General features: G+C 39.3%; 1 protein-coding gene and 1 long non-coding RNA gene across 3 annotated transcripts in view; one reads left to right on the plus strand and one right to left on the minus strand.

Moving 5' to 3' along the window:
- The window catches only part of TECRL (trans-2,3-enoyl-CoA reductase like), a 58,390-nt gene that overhangs the window by 35,699 nt on the left and 467 nt on the right, over positions 1 to 22,224 (minus strand). Inside the window, exon 2 of the mRNA XM_053941758.1 lies at positions 9,107 to 9,158. Coding sequence (XP_053797733.1) covers positions 9,107 to 9,158 — 52 coding nt within the window. The remainder of the gene's footprint in view (positions 1 to 9,106; positions 9,159 to 22,224) is intronic.
- On the plus strand, positions 973 to 21,320 carry LOC128787551 (uncharacterized). 2 transcript variants are annotated; one of them, XR_008430736.1, is made up of 3 exons: positions 973 to 1,101; positions 12,233 to 12,312; positions 21,065 to 21,320. It is a non-coding gene; the product is annotated as an uncharacterized LOC128787551 (long non-coding RNA). The 2 variants fall into 2 exon arrangements; XR_008430737.1 differs by lacking the exons at positions 12,233 to 12,312; positions 21,065 to 21,320 and adding an exon at positions 1,891 to 2,118.

The following is a 22,224-nucleotide window of genomic DNA, read 5'->3' on the forward strand; positions in this document are numbered from 1 at the left end:
GAGGAATTTCTTCATGGAAAGTGTTCTAAACATTGGAATGGACTGCCCAGGAAGGTGTTGGAGTCACCATCCCTGGAGGTGTTCAAGAAACAACAGAACAGGGCACTCAATGCTGTGGTCTAGTTGACGAGGTGATGATCGGTCAAAGGTTGGATGCAATGATCTCAGAGTCCTTTTCCAACCTAAAAGTTGATCAGCAAAGTACTTTTCCACAGCTTTACAGACACAGCCCATAAGGGACTTGATTGTGGTGCTACTGCTTGGTGAGTTTTCATTCTCGTATCTGAGGGGGGATGTTTCATCCAATCTATGTGGCAAACACTTCGTGGCCTTTGAACACCTCTACTGCTTCCCCTCTGTAAATGTGATAGACACAGCTCATCCAAACTGTTTGTGCACTCTGAACTTGCAGCCTAATGGCAGAACATAAAAAAAAATATTGACTTCCACTAGTATGTATTTAAACCAGAGCAACATACGTTGTTCCAGTATAACTCACACATCATTTGTTTCAGCAGTGAGTAATTTTCCACAGCAAATATATTCAATATCATTGCGACTGGGGACAATTTAAAAAGAGGCAAAACTCTGCTACATTATTTTTACTGTGAATCATTTGTTCACCTTCTTGTCTTTGATGCATTGCTTTCATTAACTTGAAACAGTTGCAAATACCAAATTTTGTTTGAAAGCTTTCTTATTTTGGTTGTTCTTAGGGTTTCTTTCCCACCATGCACGAATAAGAAAAGAAAGACAGAAATAGCTATAAATATGAGAGAGGGCTTGTGTCTAAACAAACACAAACCAAACAACTATCACAGGGTGAGATCTTTCACATTAAGTTCTGAACAGCCCCCCTTGCTCTTGTGCTCACCTGACCCTACCCCTCGAATTGCAGCTACTTGTTACATCACAGCTCTTGACCCCACAGATGGGAGGGGCTGCAAAAGCACATCCAGGGAATCCATGAGGAAGAAAAGACCTGGGGGAAAGTCTGAATGTAGAACCTGAAGCTGCTGCCTCTTCTCTAGCCTGTCTATCAGAGATGACACCATAGGACTTGTCATTTATTTCTTTTGTTATCACAGCTTTTTCAAGGAGGTAGGTTCCTCTCACTCTGGCAAGGGAGATTCCCTTCCTCTCCTGTTACCCAGTGCCTGTTGGCTGTCTTTGACAAGCATTCCTGGGACATTTCATACACATCCATTCCAAGCAGCTCCTTCTAAGAGAAGCTGCTGGACCTTTCAGTAAAGTACCAACAGCACCATGTGCCAACTTGGGTGTTCAAAACTGCAGGGACTCTTGTGAAAAACCTGATATAGATGCAGAGCACATTTGCAGCCTCAGGTGACCTTGACCCTGCCTTAATCAACAGACATCTGTCTTATTAATGGACATGAGATTCTTTTCACACTAATGAAGGCCCACTGGACTTTTAGCCTCCTGAGTTCTTTGAATGAACGTTAAGCCCACTAGTCTGCTGGTGAACACCAGGTTAACACTGGAAATGAGTCTGTTCTTCAGACAAAAAACATTAATATCTGAGTTTAAATTGATGTAGGAGCAGTTTTAAATCCAAAACTACTTTGGCATCTTCTGTTAACAGTTGAGTAGGCTTTAATTCCTCAAGACTGGATATTCCTATGGCCTGGATTACTTCTATAGGGCCTCCTACTCTAATTTTTCAGTTGTGCCATAGGCACTAATATAAGACACATTGTAAATAATAACAGGTAATTGTGGTAAACAAATTTGGATGTTTTTCATCTAGATCTGTCAATTAAATCTACTGTAAAGTCAAGAAAAGCAAAGAATCTAGCTATGAAATTTCCTTTCCTTAATGAGGCATTTAAATAGCATCTCACATTTGTTCTCCCATTGTTTACATAGGATGTCATTTGTGATGCATTGTGGAGCCCTGTAAGTCTCAGCTGGGAACAATATCCCAGAGAGCAGAGGGGGACAGTTCTGCTTCAAGCTACATCTCAATAGATTTTCTGCCTTTTCTTTTATTATATTACTCATCTGAAATGATATCTGTAGTCCTGCTAATGAAATGCAATAACAACAGATGCAGCAGCTGTCAAAAAAAGAAAAAAAAAAGAGAAATAATGTGAATTTTCATTTAACTTCTTGAGTTGATCTTCACTTTTTCCATTGCTGATTTAAATATTGCTGGTTTTCTGAAGGTCATCTTATTTCTATAAGGCTTTAATGAATCCTGGCTTTTGTGTTTTAGACACCTTACTCCTTCTGGTTCAATAGGTCATTAAACATATTTAAGTCATTCTTTGTCCCAGGTGTTTCTTATGGGATCACAGCCAAAAGAGACAAAAGATCCCAATGTGGATGAAAGGCAGGTTAATTATTCTTATTTTATAGATGAGAAAATGAAGCTTAAAAGGAAGAAAGTGTCCAGCACACAACTCACCCCTGTCAATAGCATGACTCCCATTGGTCAAGTCTTAAAGACCTAAGTCTTAAACATCACATTCATTTCAGTGTTAATCAGGAGACTTCAAAAGTCCCAGGTGGCCTTCTGGATTTCATGATTATCTTTTGAAGACCAGAATGCTTTAAACATCTCTCTCTGAAAGTCTTGTTTACAGTTCTCTGTGCCCCGCTTCTAAATCAGCTTGGTGAGCCAAACCTCCACCATATTTTCTGAATTCAATAATAAAATATTTTTGCAACTGTGTTTGTATTTCAGACAGCAAAACATCATGGATACATGATCAGATGCTTTTCAGACTGCTTTAGTATCTCTTTCTCCACAGCTTATAATGAGATTCAAGTGCTTAGCAGAGAAATGAACTGCAGGTGCCTGGTCTGGTACTCACTCTCACTGTTGTTATCTCAGCACCCCAGCTAGAAATGTCCAAATGCAGAATCTGTGCCTTAGCAGTGTCAAGAGATAGGAGTCGGGCTTGAATGGGAGGCTTATGAGCACAGCTCAGGATGCACAATAGCATCTGTGAAGTGCACAGAACCTTCTGGAGGGCGTATTCCATGGGCTACATGCATTGTCTGTGCCTTTTGGAACATGGCCAGAATCATTTCTTCTGTAATTCCAACACAGAATGGTGTGGAGTGTGTGGTGCCTGAGTATAAGGTAAGCCTTCATTCACTTTGAAGATTAAAATAATGAGGTTAACTCAGTTTGGCTTCTCCTTTCTTTTAACAGTGTTAGGTCAATGATGCCATTCTCATTTCCTGATTGGCTGTTGCAAAGGAGTGAAAAAAATTCCCAGTTTCCACAGGAGGGCTGCAATTATTTTGACAGCCAAGCCATCAATTCAGGTCACACGAATCTGTATCAGCAGACAGACTCCTGTATTTTGTATAGAGAGATTTGCACAGATATGTCACGAACAAGCTAAGAGCAGGTTGCCCTCCAATGCTTCTCCCTGCACAGGATAGAGATGAAGTTAGTGGATGGGCCGGTCTTGTGACTAAAGCTCCATCCTCAGGCAAGAATTCTGATAGGCATGTGCTGCACAGGCAGGAAGCAATTTACTCACGGATGAGATCTCTGATTGTGAGCTGGGAAGGAAGAGGGTAACAACCAGTTTGAGTTTTGTGGCAGAAGCTGTTGCTTTCTTTGTGCTTAGAGCTGGGAAGCAAAAATTAAAGAATTTCAGAAGATACAAGCCTTACTGTGGCAGTAACAAGAAATTCAAGGAGTTTCTAATAAACTGGGTTGTATTGACAGGCATAGAGAAGTAAAAAGATTTTAGAATTGTGTCATTTGAGGGATACTGAAATTCATCAGGAGCTAGCATCCTATTGATCTCTGCTGTGTGACTAAGACAAAAGAAAAATAAATTATAAATATAGGATGAAATAAATACCATGTTTCCTCCTAATCTAGTAATTTCCATTTACAAAGTCAACACAGATGAATGAGCAATTTATACTGATGAAATCACCGTACTTCTTAGGGCCCATTTGTAATAACTGCCCATCCCCAGCGAGTCGCCTTCATTGTGTGATTTCCAAATGAGTTGTTATGAATGCAGAGAGGGAAGAATTTATCAAAAACAATAGCTGGATGTGACTGCCAACCCAATATGCTCTGAGAATCCATACTGGGGACGTAATGCTGGGCCTTTGAGCTCTGCAATCAGACACTGCACAGCAGGATATTGTCTGTCCTTTGGAAAACTCCTTCATATATGGATTCTGGGCTACTGTGAGCTACTTAGGACACAATCAGGGAGGAATGAGTTTGAGATCTGATAAAAGCTATAGACTTCGTAGCTGCATTTCTGTCCAGGGAGTGCGTCCAGCTCAAGGCGACTCACGGTGGGATCAGATCATTGCCCTCTTTCAAACATTTTGGCTTTCTCAAAGCCTGATCTTCTAATATAGGACAGAATAAAGATCCCTCTGGAAGGCTCTGTGCCCTAGATATAACTTATTTGGGTCTCTTTGGTTTGTGAAACACATGGCTGATTGACAGGCCAAGACTATGAAGTCAACTTTGCTGAGCCATAAATAGCATAATTCAGCTTCTCTGAGTCCCCAGCAGATGAATTCATCAGGCACATGAGTCTCTCCAGGCATCAAAATTGATAGATTTCATTAACTTTTGCTACCTGAGAATCCAGCTGTAATAGACAGCGTGGAGAAATCAGAGGAACTGCAGGTTCTCAGCAAGACTGTGTTATCAGACAGTCCTGATTATATAGAGCCGGTAGGCAAGGACTGGCTTAGCAGTCACCGCTCTCCCTGGTACTGCTCTTAATGACTAATCCCCACAGCATCCTTTCTCACCTCTCGGAGCCTTGCAGTTTAACATCACAGCTGGCCTCCAGAAGGGAATTACATGATGCAGTACAGTCATCCTTTCCAGCATCTCGCATCTTGTGTGTCAGCACAGGCCTGGCAAAAACCAGTTATTTCTGATGCTCTTGCTATTGAAATCCTGCTACTAGGTGCACCTGACTGCTCAGGTGTCATGAAAACCAGAAAAGTTTCACATTCAGAGCATGAAAACCCTTAGCAGCCTTTTTGGAAAGGAGGAAAGAAAGAGGACTTCCTCCACTAAAGAATTATTTTTAGTACTTCTCGTGCCTTAAGCTGTGCTCACAAAGCCTGCCTTGTGATTTTTAAGTAATGAGTGATTCTCCTCCTTGCTCTTCATCCTGTCAGCTCAACTTCCACTGTTCGGTGTTTTGAAGATCTGCTTCAGGGCTCTAGGTGAACGAGGACCTGTTGATTTTAAAATGCTGCTCTCCCTGCTCTGCCTGAGCTGAGCACTCCTGGGTGATGGGAAATGCAGGGCTGCCGGTTCTCCTGTGGCTTCTGGGACACATGCAGGATGACAGCAGTAGGTAAAACCTGGCAGATGACACCTAACACACTGCCCTACTGTAGGGAGGAGGCTGAAAGAGAGATTGGTCCCATCATGAAGAAGGAATTGCACTTTTTCCTTGTACTCTCTCTAGAGAGAACCAACAGAAAATATTTCAGCTGCGTTCCAGGGAACATGGCTCCCAAGATCACTATAAAAATACCTGTAAGGAGCAGTTATAAGATGGTATACTAGGGTTCTAAAGTTTCATATTGTTCAGAAATTATGCTGTTTATTCTTGAGTGCCATCTACTGACAAGTCCTGTCTTTATGATTTGCTTTCATTGGTATTGCTTATTTTAAATGCCCTATGTAACTTTTGTTAGTTTAGATGTTCCTTATTCCTTGACCCCTTTATTTCCCTCTGCGGACCAGGATACCCATGACATGATGTTTTCAATTATCTCTTGGACTTCCCTTTTTCCTTCCACCCACCACCAGGCTTCCTCCCTTCCCTGCCTGTTCCTTCTGCCTAGAAGGCAATTTCTAGCCTCCCTATGCTCACCCTTCTGGCTTCATATTGTAGCTGCAGCTGTGCTATTCGCCGTGAGCAGGAGGTTGCCTCTATCAGTTTGTTACAACACTGCTGAGAGATCTTATTTCCTACTTTCCTTTCACTTCTTCCTCTTCTTTCAAGAGCTTTTTCAGCAACTTTCATGCAGTAACCTTGAAAATATTTAATGATCACTGACTCCACTATATTATATATTACATGTTCTAGGAGTATTTTATTTTAGTTATGTGATACTTGAATTAGCATTATTATTACAGTTTTTCATTTTCTATCTGTAAGATTTCCTCCCCCAGCAGTCCAATACATTTTGGAAAGATAAAAATAAATTAAAGGTGAAAAGTTATTGCCAAGGACAAAAGCTCTGGAAATTTAGCCTACAAGATATTTCTTTTTCCATTGAAAACATAATCTGTATAGATAAAGAAAATGTCAGGTAGCTAACTCATTATAAGCAACTGAGAAAATGGGTCAAGAGACTTTTTTCTTATACACACAGTTTTTGGCTTGGTTCCATCTCTGCCAGCTAGCCAAAGGAATGAGGAAAATTCTAGAAAAGTCTCCTCATGCACGGCACCATTTTGATTGAGGTTTGTGCCTCAGACAGCTCAGCATGATGGCCAGTGACGCTCTGACACTCAGCTGCCACTCAATCTCAGGCAGAAAACATCAAGCTGTAGAAGTGTAGACATTTGTCCACAACATGCTTTTACTGTGGAACTCCTTCCCAGAGGATTTTGCTGAGGTCAAAATTATAAGTAGGTTTAAAAAGGATTAGACAGATCCATGGTGGGCAGGTGTGATGTTTGCTATTAAGCATGACAGCCTGGCTCTAACATCCGTTACAGAAAGCCCCTGTGGAGCTGATGGCTGGACGGGGCTGCAGCAGGGAATCTGCTGTTCTGGGCGGACCCCAGTTGGTGCTGCCTGTCCCTCCCACAGGCAGTGGCTACAGCAGCCAGGGGACGATAAAAACAGCTTCAATCTGGACAAAGCCTTTGAATGCCCATGAAAATAGCACTTTGTCTTAAATGGTTATTCTCCACTAAGATCCCTGAATCTCCAGGGATAAAACTGGGATTGCCCCCCTGAACTCAATGCCACAAAAAGCACAAGGTTAGGCCTTTCTGGGGTTGTTTCAGTAGAAACAGTTTTGCTGAAGTGAGGGCTGAGGAGTACTTCAGAATTTGTTCCTGGACTTCTAAATCCATATTCTGCCTTTTGTATAAACACACAGCCAAACTAATATTTGACTAACTTAGAAACTACTTATCAGTAAGATGGCAAGTGTCACTTGCATCCCATTTCTCTAATTTTAATGGCTAACAGCCTGTGCTGCAATTCATAATTCAGTCTCTTTCCTTCTTTCTTGAATCAGGCACCAAAACCTGATCAGTGACAGAGATGATTCTTGTGAAATTGCTGCACAAGGGTTCCTCTCACTGAAGGGCTGACAAGACACCAGCTGAGGAGAAAGCTTAATTACATGGGTGATCAAAGGAGAATGTATGCAGACAGGGAGACTGTTAAGGGGGTGTGCGTAGGAGTGTGTTTTAATGAGAGATCATAGGGGAACATGTGAGTCTGGCACACACAAAATGACAGAAATGAATGCATGAGCTGGTACAAAATAGTATGCTAACCAAAGGCACCACAGATCAGCTTTAGCCCCTTCTCAGCCCTTGCCTAAGAGAACTTAATTCTATTAGCTGTCATCCCACTAACTATGCAAAGAGAAAAAAGTGAACATTTGATCTTTGCAACTGGCAAAGGAGGAGTGGAGCGGGGGAACCTCATGGGACAACAACATCCAGGCTGAACTGGAAAAGAGAGATCAAAGCAATGAGCTGAGCTGTGAAGAAGGGACACAGGACACTGATACAGTGTACTCCCGGGAATGGGATGAACTTACATGAAAAAATGAGAATTTAAAAAGCATTGAGGGCACTTGCCAGCCCTTCCATGTGCTGTAACACACTGCACGGACAGAGGTTTGGTTCATTATATAATACTGTGCTTTGTTGTATGTTTACTGTCTTACTTTATACTTAGCTCCACTTACATCACTGGGGGTACTTGAGGAGTAAGATGCCTCTTAATATCAAAACAGGTGCCATTAAAATGTCTTACGCACAGCCTCACATAATTTTAGCCCAAATCCATTAAAAACCTCATTACAGTTGTATTGGCATAAACCTCACTGCCAGTGTTCTTCAACTGATTTCAACTTCATCAATATAAATCCAGTTTCAATTGATTTAAGAGATTCTAGGCAGAAGTGCATTGCATTTGACAAACTAATGGGAGGACATATTCTTATTGAAATATTAAAACTTCTGCACTCGATCTTTTCATATTCAGCAGTGTGGCTTTTGAACTTTTGCCATTTCGTATTTTACAAGCCCTTACAGGGAAGGAAAATAAGTAACTTTGGAGCAGTCAGGTTAACAGCCTCTCGCTTCATCAACTGAACCCATGTGCAACCACAGATGCCTTAAGCTTTAGTGTTTTATAAAATTATAAGGACACAGGAGAAGCATAATGTTTTTCTACATACCCTACTCTGAACTCAAGCATATTAGTGGCTGACAACCTTTTTTTTTTCCTGTAAAGGGCATCTAGCTTTTAGTTGAACACACCCTTTTTTTGTAAAAATAATGATGGCTCAGTCAGTATCTAAGATGTCACCCACTAGACCAGGTTGCTCAGTGCCCCATCCAACCTGGCCTTCAACCCTTCCAGGGACAGGACATCCACAGCTTCTCTGGGCAGCCTGTGCCAGTGCTTTGCCACCATAATTTCTTCTGTTTATTTAACCTAAATCCAGATGTTATTTAATCATTCTGAGCTCATATTCTCCACTACTGCAGCTTTCTGGTCCACATGGTCAGTTTCTGGCCACCTTGAAGCAGTCTATTGTTACTGAAGTTTATTCAATATAACACTGGGAGAAGAAATGCAGTACTGGTCTTGAAATGACACTGTGTAATGTTAAAAACAAGATAAAAACTACTGCCCCTCATGTGCTGGAAGTGATAAATTATGCAGTTCTCTCCTTCCAGTCTCTCCCATCTGCAACAGCTACAATAGAACCTTAGTTCAAACACTATTCTTATTGAGCTCTGGAGCTGTCAGGCCAGTCTCAGCTTTTGTGTAAGATTCCTGAAAAATAAATTAGACAATTTCTCTAAGTGAAAGGCCTCTAACCATGTCTCCAGCCTGGTAACCATAGTACTTACATGCTTTGTGAAATTTGTGTTTCACATCAAGAACAGTAGATGCTGGAAGTACCTGGAAAAGAAAGCAAAATGCATACAGGTTAATTTTCCTTTCTTCTTCACTTTGGGATCCCTTCTCTAACCCTCCCATGAAGAGATGCTTAAATTTGTCTGCAAGTCCTTCAGGCTAAAATGAAAAAAATCAGCACATTTGTTTTCACAGGTTGGTATGTTATTAAGGATTGTCCAAATTTGAATTATACATCAGCTGGACCACCTCTGCTTGGTCGATGGAAGGGTAAAATCACAAGGGTCAAGAGGGAAAGCTGCTGGCCCTGCTTGATCAATTGCCCCCTAGATCAAACTAGTGGGAAAACTTGAAGGATTTAGTTTTAAAGTTAGGTTCAAGCATGCTGAGGTCCATGTCCTGGAGACATGAAAGGGTTCTCTGGAGAAGGCAGTAGCAAAAGTGGTAGGTTCTGTCCTTTCCGCCTGAAATGAGTTTGCTTCTGCATGCTTTTGTTCATGGGCACTGAAGCAATTCAGATGTCACAGTTTTAGAGGGCTGTCCGGAGGCTTTTTAGGCTCTATTTTATTATGTATATTGATTTCTTAATATCCTTTGTACAAATTACCTGAGAAACACATTTAGAATTTACTAGAGCAAGACACTTGGATTTGCCTTTTGTTTACAAGGAAAGGCAATTGGACTCTTGAGGAAGTAGCATGTTGAGTTACTTATTAGCGGATTGTGACAATAACCATGCAAACGAATAAAGAACATAAGAAATTCTCCTAGTAGAGATCACTTAGCACTTTAACATAGGTTGTTTTGTTGAAAAGACTGAGTTTGGAGAAATACTGATGCAACAAAATAAAATTGCTGACTCTAAAGCAACAAATCAGTGCAGAAAGAAAAGTTCACTCTTATGTAATTTGACACTCCACACAAATATACAGTATATGTGCGTTTAATACTTATGAGTAACGCAACTTGCTTCCAGTAATGTGAACAGGCAGAGAGCTCAATACAGATTTCAGTGATCTAAAGATGTAAAATGACACCTGTGCTAAAAGGTAGTAAACTTTTGTAAGTTTTATCTTGGGTTTAGATGAGAACACTTTATTTTCCACAGTTACAGAGGGTTTCACTGGGCATTTACAGAAACTGCTGTAAATGAAACTCCACTTAAACCCTGACTTGTCTCAAATGTGGCTGCTAAGCAATGCCAACTCCACCCAAATCAAGGCCTAGGCTCCTTGAAACCAAGGATTACCCTTTTACCCTGTCCCCAACAAGTGTGTTGTCTCAAACCATGCTGAACTGTACTAAACCAGTGTGTTAGGCAAGAGACACTGCCCTTGGAGACCCTTTTCTTCCTAGCTACAGGAAACAGTAGAAGAAGCCACTTTATCTTTCTTAGTTTAAAAAGGAAAGAAAATATTTTATCTGTATTTGCTGCACTTAAGCCATTCCATGCAACACCCAGTAGAACATCTCCTGTAGTCTCTGTGTATTTTTCCCATCATGTGTGCAACATCTGTGGACTTGGGGGTGTTATGTTCTCAAAACCTCTAAAAATGTCTGAAATTGCTTTCTCACACTTTGTGTCTCACACCTGTGAGGCCTGGAGCCCAGAATCCACCAGATATGTATGGATTCTGTTAGCTGGCAACACCTGTTGAGCATACAAGCCTGCAGACCGAAATCTGTCATGTGTCCTAGCATGCGGCAGATGTGCAGATGCTCAGAGCTGGCATTGCCAGCTGAAGGACGGGGATGGTCTTTTCCAGTTTGATGGAGGATGAGCTGCTTTCTAAATGCAGTATAAGCCACATTGCTGCAGGGCCTGCATCCCTACAGATGAGCACCTCACTGTGACAGGTTTTGGGATAGAGTAGCTAGGGCCAACCCATGCTCTGGAGAGCTGATCAACCCATTTAGGCAAAGAAAGCTGAAAAACTGTAAAGCTTAGCATGCTTACAGGGCAGTGCTGGCTCAAAACAGAGCCAGGTCTCCATCTCCAGCTCTCCTGAGTATGTTTTGACTTTGAGGCAGAGCTGCTCTCAATCTGTTCAAAATGTCTAGTCGAGCCCTTGTTAGCAACTCTACCTTTACATCCCTCTCCTTTTTTTCATCCTGAGACAATCAGTGCTTTCTCCTCTCCAAATCCTGCTATGGCAGCAATGGGTTTCACATCACCTAACTTCAGCTATTTAAAAAATGAATCTGAGCTCATGTTTTAGGTCCACCTGTGGAGCCACCCACATGCCTCAGGTGTTTAGAAGCTACCAAGTGCTTGCAGTGTCCTGCTGCAGCCCAGGAGCCAGTGAGTGTGCCCCTGGGGGGTGACGGGCAGCACCACACAGCACTCCCAGCAGCAGCAGCTGGTAGGGCCGTGCCCTGTACATCCCTGAGCGAGGCAGAACTCATTAGCAGGACACTGCTGTGCCTGGCCACATCCAAGGTGCTTTACGCCAGAGCTGGTTTAGGCCCTGCCAGCTTGTGGCCGGAGATGTGCTGGGCTGGCAAGTTGCAGTCTGGCGGCTCTGCGCAGGCTGCGGGGACCTCGGGAAGGCACAGAGCTCTCATCCAGCCAGGAGGGTAGCAGAACACTTGTTTTATATGAGCCAGCTGCCTTCAAGAAGGACCCTTCCACTTGAGACAAACTACACAGGTCACCAGCTGAAGAATAACACAAATACTTTCCCCCTTCAGAATGGGCTGTGACATAGAAGAATCGCAGTCTTCTTTCCCAGGCAGAATAATGAGGTTATAGCCACAAAAGAATGAAATACATTTTTTTATGATCTTGATAATTCTATGTCCTTTTCTAAAGACCCCATAAAACAACCAGTGAAGTTATAGTTTCTAATATTGATCAATGAGAAGATGGATGCTGAGACACCAGCTTACTAGTAAGAGTGTCCTCTTCATAGACCATTAATTATCTTTTGTTCTTTTCATTGTACATCAATACAAGCTAAGGAATTGTAAGGACTGGGAAAGCATCTGCTCTTATTACCCTTTGTGCTAACTGAATAAAACACCCTGGAATATTTCACTGTAATTATTAGTCTTACTCTCATTTCATTCTTTTGAATTATTCCTAAAAGTGTTATAACCCTTTCTTTCCTCTATTTCAGCACTTTACAAATATGCAAAGGCAAAGCAGAGTGAGAGACCACCCTTTGCTTAAAGCAAGATGGATTTCTGCTCTTATTTGGTATGTATTTTCTACAGCCTGATGGTCAAGCCAGTTTTCCCTACAACTTCTTCACTTGTAGTCTAATGCCTGATTTAAAGTGTAGTCAACTTTGAAGTAAATTACTATCATGTGTAAGGTTCAAGATTATTTTTTTTGAAAAAAATATTATTAATAAATGCATATTTTACAGCTGTGGATTGCAGTCATTACACTTTTCATTCAGAAAAAGATTATTTCAAAATGCCAAATCCTGGTTTTTCTGTACTTTCACAGCCAGAAAACTTTTCCATTTGAAGCAAATGGAAGTAAACTTTTCATTTACAGGAATTCAAGAATTAAAGGACCTTCTGGGTCATCCATATCAGTTCTATTCTTCCTTCAGACACCAATGCACAAAGCATCACATTTGTTTTTAAGATTCAAAATACCATATTAGTATTTTATGCTATGGCTGAAGGAAGAGCACTAAGTGGAAGATATTAAGGGAACTTAACACTGCCTTTTGTGAGTGCAAGGCAATCAGATAGTTATCCACTTTCATACCTCTTTCACTTTTATAAGTCAAAGAATTATGCCAAATCTGGTGATCTCTATGTAATTGCATCACACAGTTCTTGCACTAAAGAATTATTGTAGGGGTCAGAGGTCAGCAGAATATCAATAAGAATTTGAATAATAGAATTTCAGCAAATAAGTAATCTTTCATTCAGCATTTCTCTCTGAATACCTTTTTCTTTTTGTAACATGTCAGTACCACTGCGCTGCTGAGTCACCTACTTTGTAACAGGCATTTTCCATAATGGCAGAAATTCAGAAATTCTGCCACTCCTGTTGCTCTTTAACCACTGCCCCATCTTCAGCCAGAGTAAATTTGTTCAAAAGGGTGACATCAGTTTATTGCAGCTGAGGATCTGGCTGCAAAACAGATAACCAGCTAATGGGAAAGCCAGGTAATTTCCAAATTCAGCACTCAACAAATACTTCATCATTACTGCTTTTGCACCCTATCCTTGTTTTGGGACCATGCTGTATTATAAGAAACCAGCAGCATTCCACAGAAAGTTAATTAGAAAAGCACCTGTTCTAGCTGATATCTGTGTTATGTGAATTTGACTTCTAGATCAGATTGGCTGTTTCTTATTGTCAGTTTTGAAAGTCAGAATTAAAAACTGGACACTGTTTTGTTTTAGCCTTTCCCAGTGTGTCCCACACAGCTCTCTTGGTGAGCCAGTGTGCTGGTCATGCCCAAAGAGATATAAATAAATGAGCTCACCATGGAAATGACGTAGAGGTAATTATATATAGACATTGCTGTCAGCAGCTACAAAAAGGCTTTGTGTAGAATCCAGTATTTTACTCAGTAGACTGCAGTGAAGTGGCTGCCAAACAGTTGGCTCTGACCTCAATGCAGCCTTTCCAGAAGCAGGAAATATTCTGAATTACGGTTTGAGCTGAGGTAGTTTCCAGCACACATACGTAAGTAGAGGGCTGTATCACTGAGCAATCTTCCAGATTATTTATTATCTGGTCACATGAACCTTGGCATATGAGATAATCTGACTGACTAATATTTCCAGTGATTATGGGCCAAATTAGCTAAGAATACACATAACCACATGCTTGCTGCATGCAGTCATGTCAATTTACACCAGCCAAGTTTGTCTCTAAAGATTAATTGTTTTTGTACTACTAGCTGGGTATTTCTATTTAAAAATTAGAAGTTTCTTCACAAGAAATTGCCTGGAAAAGTGTCAGACACAAAAAAGAGCTTTTTCTCTTTCTGCTAAATATGAGAGGGGAAGTAAAGAAAATGTAATTCATTAGCAGAAAGAAGGTGTGCAGAATTCAACATGCACACCTATTTCTGAGCAAATCTGACTAGATTGGTATATTCCCATGCCCTGTGACCTTTTATTAAGGGGAGTTGAGTAAGGTTACTGTTCACCTCAGCAGCTGAACAGCAGAACCTGTCAGGAAGCCTCTGCCACAACACTTTTCTACCAGGGAAATTGAATTTTCCTGCCAAAACCCTGGATGTGTAAATTTGTGTTGACTTCAAATTTTAAAAATGGAATAGTAATTTATTAAAAAATCTGCTTCTGGCACATGCTGGAAAATCTTTTTTTTTTTTTTTTTTTTTTTTTTTTTTATTCATATAATGAATATATGTGCTATATTCATTACTTTTTATTTCTCATCTGTATCAAACTTTCATTATTTCTGCATTATTTTAAAACACATCTATCATGATAGTGCAAAATAATATAACACATGGCTCTCAAGTCATTGAAAACAATCCAATAGGAAATAATATGCAAATACATGCACTATTAAGTTGTAAAATAAATTGAACTTGAAATATTTATTGTGTCATAACAGATTGAAATATTTCAAAACTAATTTGTAATGTAATGTCTCCCAAATTCTACCTCATTAAAAATTCAAGACTCATTTTTTTCCACTGTCATTTTCAAAAGAAACAACATTTGGGATATGCATTTAAAAACAAAATAGTTGACAAAAATAAAGTAATATAAACCACAAATAATAAAATAAACATTTTTAATTATAATATTTTCTTAGAAATAAATATAGTGTTGTTTTATTGAACAAAGTATAAATAATAAAGAATAATAAGCAGTAATTTTGACCCATACTTCTGAGCAAGAAAGTGAGCTTAGGGTGGTGTTTATGTTTTTTGTTGGGATTTTGATTGCCAGTTCTAGCATAGATAAAACATATGGCTGAGCTGTGGAACCTCTGAATTTGTCTTCCCTTTTCTATCAAATAGCAGTATAGATTTTTGTTTGCTTTTTTATATATACAGACACACTGCTAAAATTATAAATCAAGATGTGCACCCAAGAAACTCAACAAATATTTAGCACAAGATGGTCACAATCTATTTGGGGAACTGCATGAAATAAAAAAAGCCAAAAGATCAACCAACTCAAAAGAAATTTCACAGAAGAATATATTTTGGCAAAACAAATGATTCTATGAGTAGCAGGGTTAATAAAGCAGATCTGTGGAGGGGAGTTGGAAGCTGAGAAGCAGCAGAAAGGAATGGGAAATGAGGGTGATATATGAGAACAACCAGGCAGCATCAGGTCTGTTAGAAATCCAAATACTTTTCATTATTCAATACCAAGGGCAATGAAGAGATGCTTGCTGTACTTCTGGTAGAGGTCCTCTGATTGCCACAATTTGTTCTTTTGAAGCACAAGAAATATAGCTGTTAAGGAAGAAAAGCTTGCATTTTAAGAGCTTTTTAAAATCCAAAATTGCTTAAACATAGTCAGATACAATAATAGCATTAACATATACTGCTGGGTATTTAGAGATCCATGACTACATGGCTCAGGTGTTTTGTGAAGAATCACACATTGAATTTCAGAAGGAACCTGAAGCATGTTCTGTTGGAGCAATAAATCATATGCAGGAGTATTTTAATGCTAATATTTCCTATAGGAGATGCCATTATGCACCTAACTTTCCATCATGGGCTGTGCTGTTAACTATTAGACTAATAAAACACCTACTGCTCCCTATGGTCTTGTATTGCTCCAGTACATTTATAATTTACAATAATCTCTGAATTATCTCTGATGCAATAAGGCAAATGTGTGGCTGGGGTAAAATGTCATAACTTTGGTGGGGAAGAGGACATTTTCACATTGGCTGGGAATCTGTCTCTACAGATACAATTTTGGCAATATTCACTGCTCTGGTGGCATAGCTGGCTTTCGCTGCTGGCCAGAATGTTCAGGAAGAATTGGAGCACCACCAGTGTCACATAAATTCACTCTTGTTTTTGCTCAACTTTGAAGCAACTTTAATTTTTGAATATTTATTATATTTGCTTCTTTATTTCTTCCCCCAGGCTTAGGCTTTTTTTATCTAAAATAAGAAATGTACAAAAATCTGTCATTTAAAGGCACTTCTACACTTTGATTAGTATCAGCTGAAGCATTAGTCATCTGTTGTAGCTTCTAGAATTCTTTAAATTATCCCTTTGCAAATGCTAAATGCCCTAAAGTTACCAGCTTCTCCCTTCCCCAGTCTCTCTCTTCTAGAAAAATCAAAGGCCATTTCTCCAGGTATTCCATTTAAAAAGCCATCTCACAGCAAGCAAAAAGTAATATGTATAGTTGCCTCTTTTCATCTGAAACTATCCGTAGCTATATTGACATTAAAATTATGTGAAGAAAGAAATAAGTGTCATGCATTACTGCAACAGAATTTGAATATGTTTACCTACTCTACCAAGTATAAGTAATAACTGAGGAAGAAAATACTACTGTTATCACTTCCAGCACTGTGGGCTGGGCATAAGATTCAATGTTTACAGGCAAGAAAAGACACATATTTTATAAATGTGTTTTTTCTCAGTGCCCCCCAGCAGGGGCCAGATCCCCGTTTGCTGGATGCTGTGAAAACATACAGTGAAAGACACAAGACACCATTAAATCCTCCTTCCAAAAGGAAGTCAAAAAAGAGGATTTCCACAGCAATGAACCTACATCCAGCTATTTTTGTGTCTGTGTCCCATCAGCCATTTTGCTGTAGGAATTGCTGCTACGTGGGACTCAGCATCCATGTCTCACTATGGAAGCCCCCTACTTCGACACAGCTGGTTATTCACCTTTTGGTATCTCTGGCATCAGAGGTGGCATGCCATTAATGATAGATTGCTTGAATGAGAAAAATTATTATAAAAATCCTCTGCGTGAAATGAGACCGCTGTGGATGGTCACAGGTTCTGCTCATTCTCCACAGAGAAAAATACACAGTCCTCTGAAGTGAAATATTAGAAGTGAAAGATTTAGGAGGGGGAAATACTTAAAATGGCCATGAAAGTATTTATCTCTTTCCTGGGAAAGGACTTCTTTACTTTGCTTCCCTAGAATGAGGCTAATGGGAAGAACCTGACATTAGAAGCAATGTTCTGGTACTGCAAAGAGTTCCTTTGCAGAGTTTCATTGCCTACTTTAATGACTGCACTTGCTCACCTAAAATGAATGTGATATGTCTAACCTCCAAGCCATGATGTGAGAAGTTATTTTTATTTGCTAGAGCTGACTGTGCAAAAGAGATGACTGTTTTCCTTGGCTGTTCACTTTCAGTGACAGAGCAGCAACCCACAGGCAAGAGAAAGAGATTTCTGATACCAGAGACAGCATTTCTGCATGCAAATGGCTTTGCTGACATGCCAGCATAAATTCATTGCATTGTTAAGCCATAGCAAGCAGGTACAAAGACACTGCTGCTTCAGGTGTTTTTCAAACAAACAAACAAAACAAAACAGAAACAAACAAATCAAAAGAAGCTTGTAACTCCTTCAGAGAAAAATATGTCTTTCAGAGCAATCAGAATAAGTCCTAATTCATCTTTGGCAAAAGATGTAGTGATATACACACTGTAATATTTAACTGCAAGAAGTGTTGAATATGTACAAGTGACTAGGTTGATGCATAGACGTTGTGCAAGGGCATTTTAATTCCCTAAAAATATTAATATTCCCATGGCATTCATTGTAGGCATTGCACAGCAAACAATAGAACTCACAAACATACAGCTAGAAGTTCCTCCAGTGTGTACTGTGAGCCATAAATGTTCAATTATCTCTAACTGGGTTTTACAAAGACATTTCAGTGGGAGAAGGCACTGTTTAGAAGATGGAGAGATGGCTTAAGGAACAGTAAGAAAGTAGCCTCCATTATCTTTGCAACAGGTTAAGGAAAGAGGCCCTTCCTACACATCTGAAGAAGCAAGAGCTCTTCTGCAGGCCTGAGGAAGTGTTCTGAAAAGGGGGGGTCACTGCACAGTAGCCAAAACCTGAGTTTGTGCCTCTGTTTACAGCTTAGCTTGCAAAATCACAGAGCACAAAACTACTGAGCTCTGAGGCTTTCTCTGCTGGTTTCTCCAGAGGTGATTTATTCTGTAAAAACTGTACCGTGTAACATTTCCTCCCTTAAAAGCAAGTCATGCAAAGTTAATTACATTGCACTGTTTGTGGGAAAATACATTTTACTACAAGTTAATTTGAAGAAAAAAATATTATAAAATGAATGCTATAAAGGAAACAGTTATGAGCTGCTTTAACAGCATTTATAAATCAAATCACTGCACATCAATAACTTTAAAACCAACCTACATCAAGTTTTTGGAACAATGTATGAGGGAAACAGTTTTTGAGTAGCCATGTATTTTTCATAAGTTGTGGGTGGCAAAAAATGTGGGTTATTTGTTAAAAAGTACAAAAAGGAATTGTTTTCTTTCATTTATAAGACTTGATGATTTTTGCATGTTCTGCTGTTTTCTGTGGCTTTTTGGAAGCACCACAGCAGCCAAAATCCTTAGACACTCTGTGATGCTATTTAATTGAAAATATTTCTTACAAGAAATCTTTAATTACATGCTTTCCTCTTTACACAGAGATAGGAATTTCGTCCATACAAATTAATAAATTGCGAGGGGAAAAGGGACTTTGATTATCTAGGCTCACCTGTTTTTTTACGCTGGCCAAAGAAGAGATTTATTGCTTGCTAAATACTTCTTTCACTCCTTGAGCAAGAAACATGCATGATTCATGTTTCAACTACAGAATATCTTCACACAAATGCAGTATTGCTATGCATGTTAAAGAGCTGAACATTGGCCCACAAGACACTCAACTCTTGCTTGCCATCCTTGCCTGTAAAAATATGGGCCAAATTTCTTGGCTAAATTTTCCTAACTGTGGCTTTCAGGCATCAGCTCTTGTAAGGCCTCTGGCTGCTTGGGTAAGAGCCTTTCTGCTCAGAGACATCTTCTCCTCGGTCTGCCTCTCTGGGGAGCAGGGAAAAAAAGAAGGAAAACCCAGGATTCTGTCCTGCAAACTGACCCTGACACCTGGACTCTTGTCCTGTCATGGGCAGTGTGTGGAGCAGCAGGCTGCTCATCCACCTCCTCAAAACTTCAGTGCCTAGTCCCAAGACACCTCCTCTGAGCATTTATATACTGCTTTTAAGGACAGTTGCAGCCTGAGTTGAAATAACTTTCTCTACTGCCCCTAGTTTGGGGACATGTTGTAGAATAACTGAAAAAAAAAAAAAAAAAACCCTGAAGGTGGTTTGGGATTCCTCCCCATCCCCCAAAATCAGAAGCCTCTTCTCCATGGCACATCACCTCAGAATCAATTTCAAGAGCAAATCTGAGGGAAAAGATCTCACGCTGCTATTATTTCTCTTCTAAATTCTTTAAGTAACTCACTGGAAAAGCTTGTGTGCACCAAACTACTTGCATAATGTCATATCCATAGCAGAGAAAGTCCCCAGAGCAGGTTGACAATATTAAATAAAAGAAATTGTACTCCTATAAAGAATTTCATGTTCACAGCATGCATGTGCAAAATAAACTGCCACTGTTGCTGACTCGTGTGAATTTAAGTTTTGCAAGATTAGGTAATTTTCCTCCAAACCCAGCTCCTACAGGAGATGAATATGGGACCAAAATGTCTGGGATTTTTCTCTTCTTCTGCTTCCTTTCATTATTTTTTTTCTGCCTTTCCTGGTTGTGGAAAAGTCTGCAATATGGTGTTTTAAAGGCTTAATAAAAAAAAGTATATATTTATTCTGTTCCTTGAAGTTAAAGACAATCAAGAACTTATAATATATGTGACTGATCCTTCCCAAAAGTGTAAGATAGGAAAGAAAACTAAAGGAAATAATGCTATTTTTCCTTTTTTAAATTGAGAATTAATTCAGAGAATTAATTGTGCTGGATTCAAAACTCTGGATTGATGCCAACTCATTTCTCAAGATGACAAAACCAAACACACCTTTTATAAAATCCTGATACTGCATTGAGGACAGGAAAATATTTCTTGCTAAATACCAGAGCTAGTTAAATGTACCATAATTTTGCAGACTTTACAGAGCTCCCACTAATCTGAATGGAATTCACAGGCGCATGCAAAGGGTCTCAGAGAAACTCAACCTCTTGGTAATAGCTCCTGGTGTTTAACCACAGAGCATTAAGCATTGAATCACTCTGCCTTAGTTTTTATTGGGTGGAGAAAGAAAGGGTTCTTCTCTATGCCATTATAATACAGTTTTTAGATTTATTAATCTAAGAATATTATAAATACATTTGCTAAATCATAATATTCTGAACCACTAGCAATATGCAATAAGAGTCTAAATACATGCATTTTAAAATCTGTGGTTCCTATGCTCTCCTATTCTGGCAAGCAGTAATTGCATGCAAACCCAAGAAATTAAGGTAATCGTAACTATCTCACAAACATGAAACAGGCATTAGAAGTGTCATGTTGGGCCTGTACCAGTTATATTTCATTAAACAGAAAATTATGCATAATCCAGTACACCAGTCTCTTGTTTGCTCTAACAACCAACTGAAATTAAGTTCACCAATACTAACAAGAGTTCATGGAAGCAAGGAACTCAACTTCTATAACTTCAGGGTTGACATAGGGATTATCACAGCAAATAAAGGGACTTAAACAGTCAGGTGAATGAGCATTCAGAAACCAAATTCTTTAGGCAGTCTTGGAAATCTCATCCTTGTAGTATACTTGTACCAATTCCTTGGTACTGTGCCAAAAATATGTTTTAAAGAAGCCCATGCTGCTGGCCATGTAAATTGAACATATATTTCTGTTTCTGAGCAGAGACTTGCAGCGGTTATTGCCACCCTGTGTGTATTTTACCTCTGAATAAAGAGTACTTAGCAATCATCACTCATGTCTCTCTTTTCACTGCTACAGGGGCAGAGTCCATCCTTTGGAGGAGGTGTAGAAAATCTTCAGGGTCAGAAAAAATCAGAATAAAGATTAAAACACAGGTCTGGTATCATCCCAGCAGCATGCAGCATGAAAGGATTCCTGAAACATGGCTCTTTGCCTAATGCTGTTTCTGTACTATACGTATTTTAATGACATTATAAGAAAGCTCGAGATAAGAAACAGATTTATCTTTCTTTTGATCAAAACCTAATTCTAAATGTATGTAGATAAGCTAACAACTGTGTAAATATCACTCAATAAAGTAATGTGAACACTACCATCAGAATTGTTATTAATAGTCCTCCTCTTTGTTTGACCATTTGGTGAATGTTTCCTCTTTGGCTAGGTTAGAAAAAATAGCAAAAAATATTTTGCCCCATTAAGAATTAACAAATGAGACATTTACCTTTAACTTTTAGGCACACAAATTGCAAAAACACCCTTTAAAAGACTTAGAACACTGGAAATCTGGTAGCATTCCACCCTGCATATTTCAAAGGCATTAAACATTTGAAGCAAACTTATCTACCTGTTCCAGCTGTTGCCAATGAGGATAAGGGAATTTTTTTTTCTAGAAAAACAGTAAGTCCCAAAACTCCACTAATTTTCTGAAAATTTCATAGGCTAAATAGATTAGGATTCCAATTTTCATGGCATGAAAGAGACCAACTCTTTCACTGAGGGACAATGAATCACAAGAACTGTGATGAAAATATTTATTAGGCATTTTTAGCTGTTATTTATGGGTTCAAGAACTTCCGTCCTACCCAGTCCTCTCATCCTATTTATGCAATTTGGCTATAGTTTTTTTTTTTTTTACTCACATTATTAAAGCAAACAAACGAACAAAACAAAAGTTCAAAACACCTCTTTTAGCTAAGATCCTTTGTTTAAAACGAAAAAATTTTTAAATTGCCAGGTCCAATCTAATAAGCAGGGAACAGCTGAGTACATTTAGGTACCAGCAGGTACTCATGGTATTGTGTGCACCAAACTACTTGCATAATGTCATATCCATGACATGGTAGGCTTGCAATTGTATTAAAAATGAGTATCCATTCTGAAACAAATGTTTAAGTATCGTGCTCTGAAATAGACACTGTAATCTAAGCGTCAAGAGTCAGCCTAAGGATGTAACTTTG

This window comes from Vidua chalybeata, chromosome 4 (genome assembly GCF_026979565.1).
Source record: "Vidua chalybeata isolate OUT-0048 chromosome 4, bVidCha1 merged haplotype, whole genome shotgun sequence".
Taxonomy (NCBI): domain Eukaryota; kingdom Metazoa; phylum Chordata; class Aves; order Passeriformes; family Viduidae; genus Vidua; species Vidua chalybeata.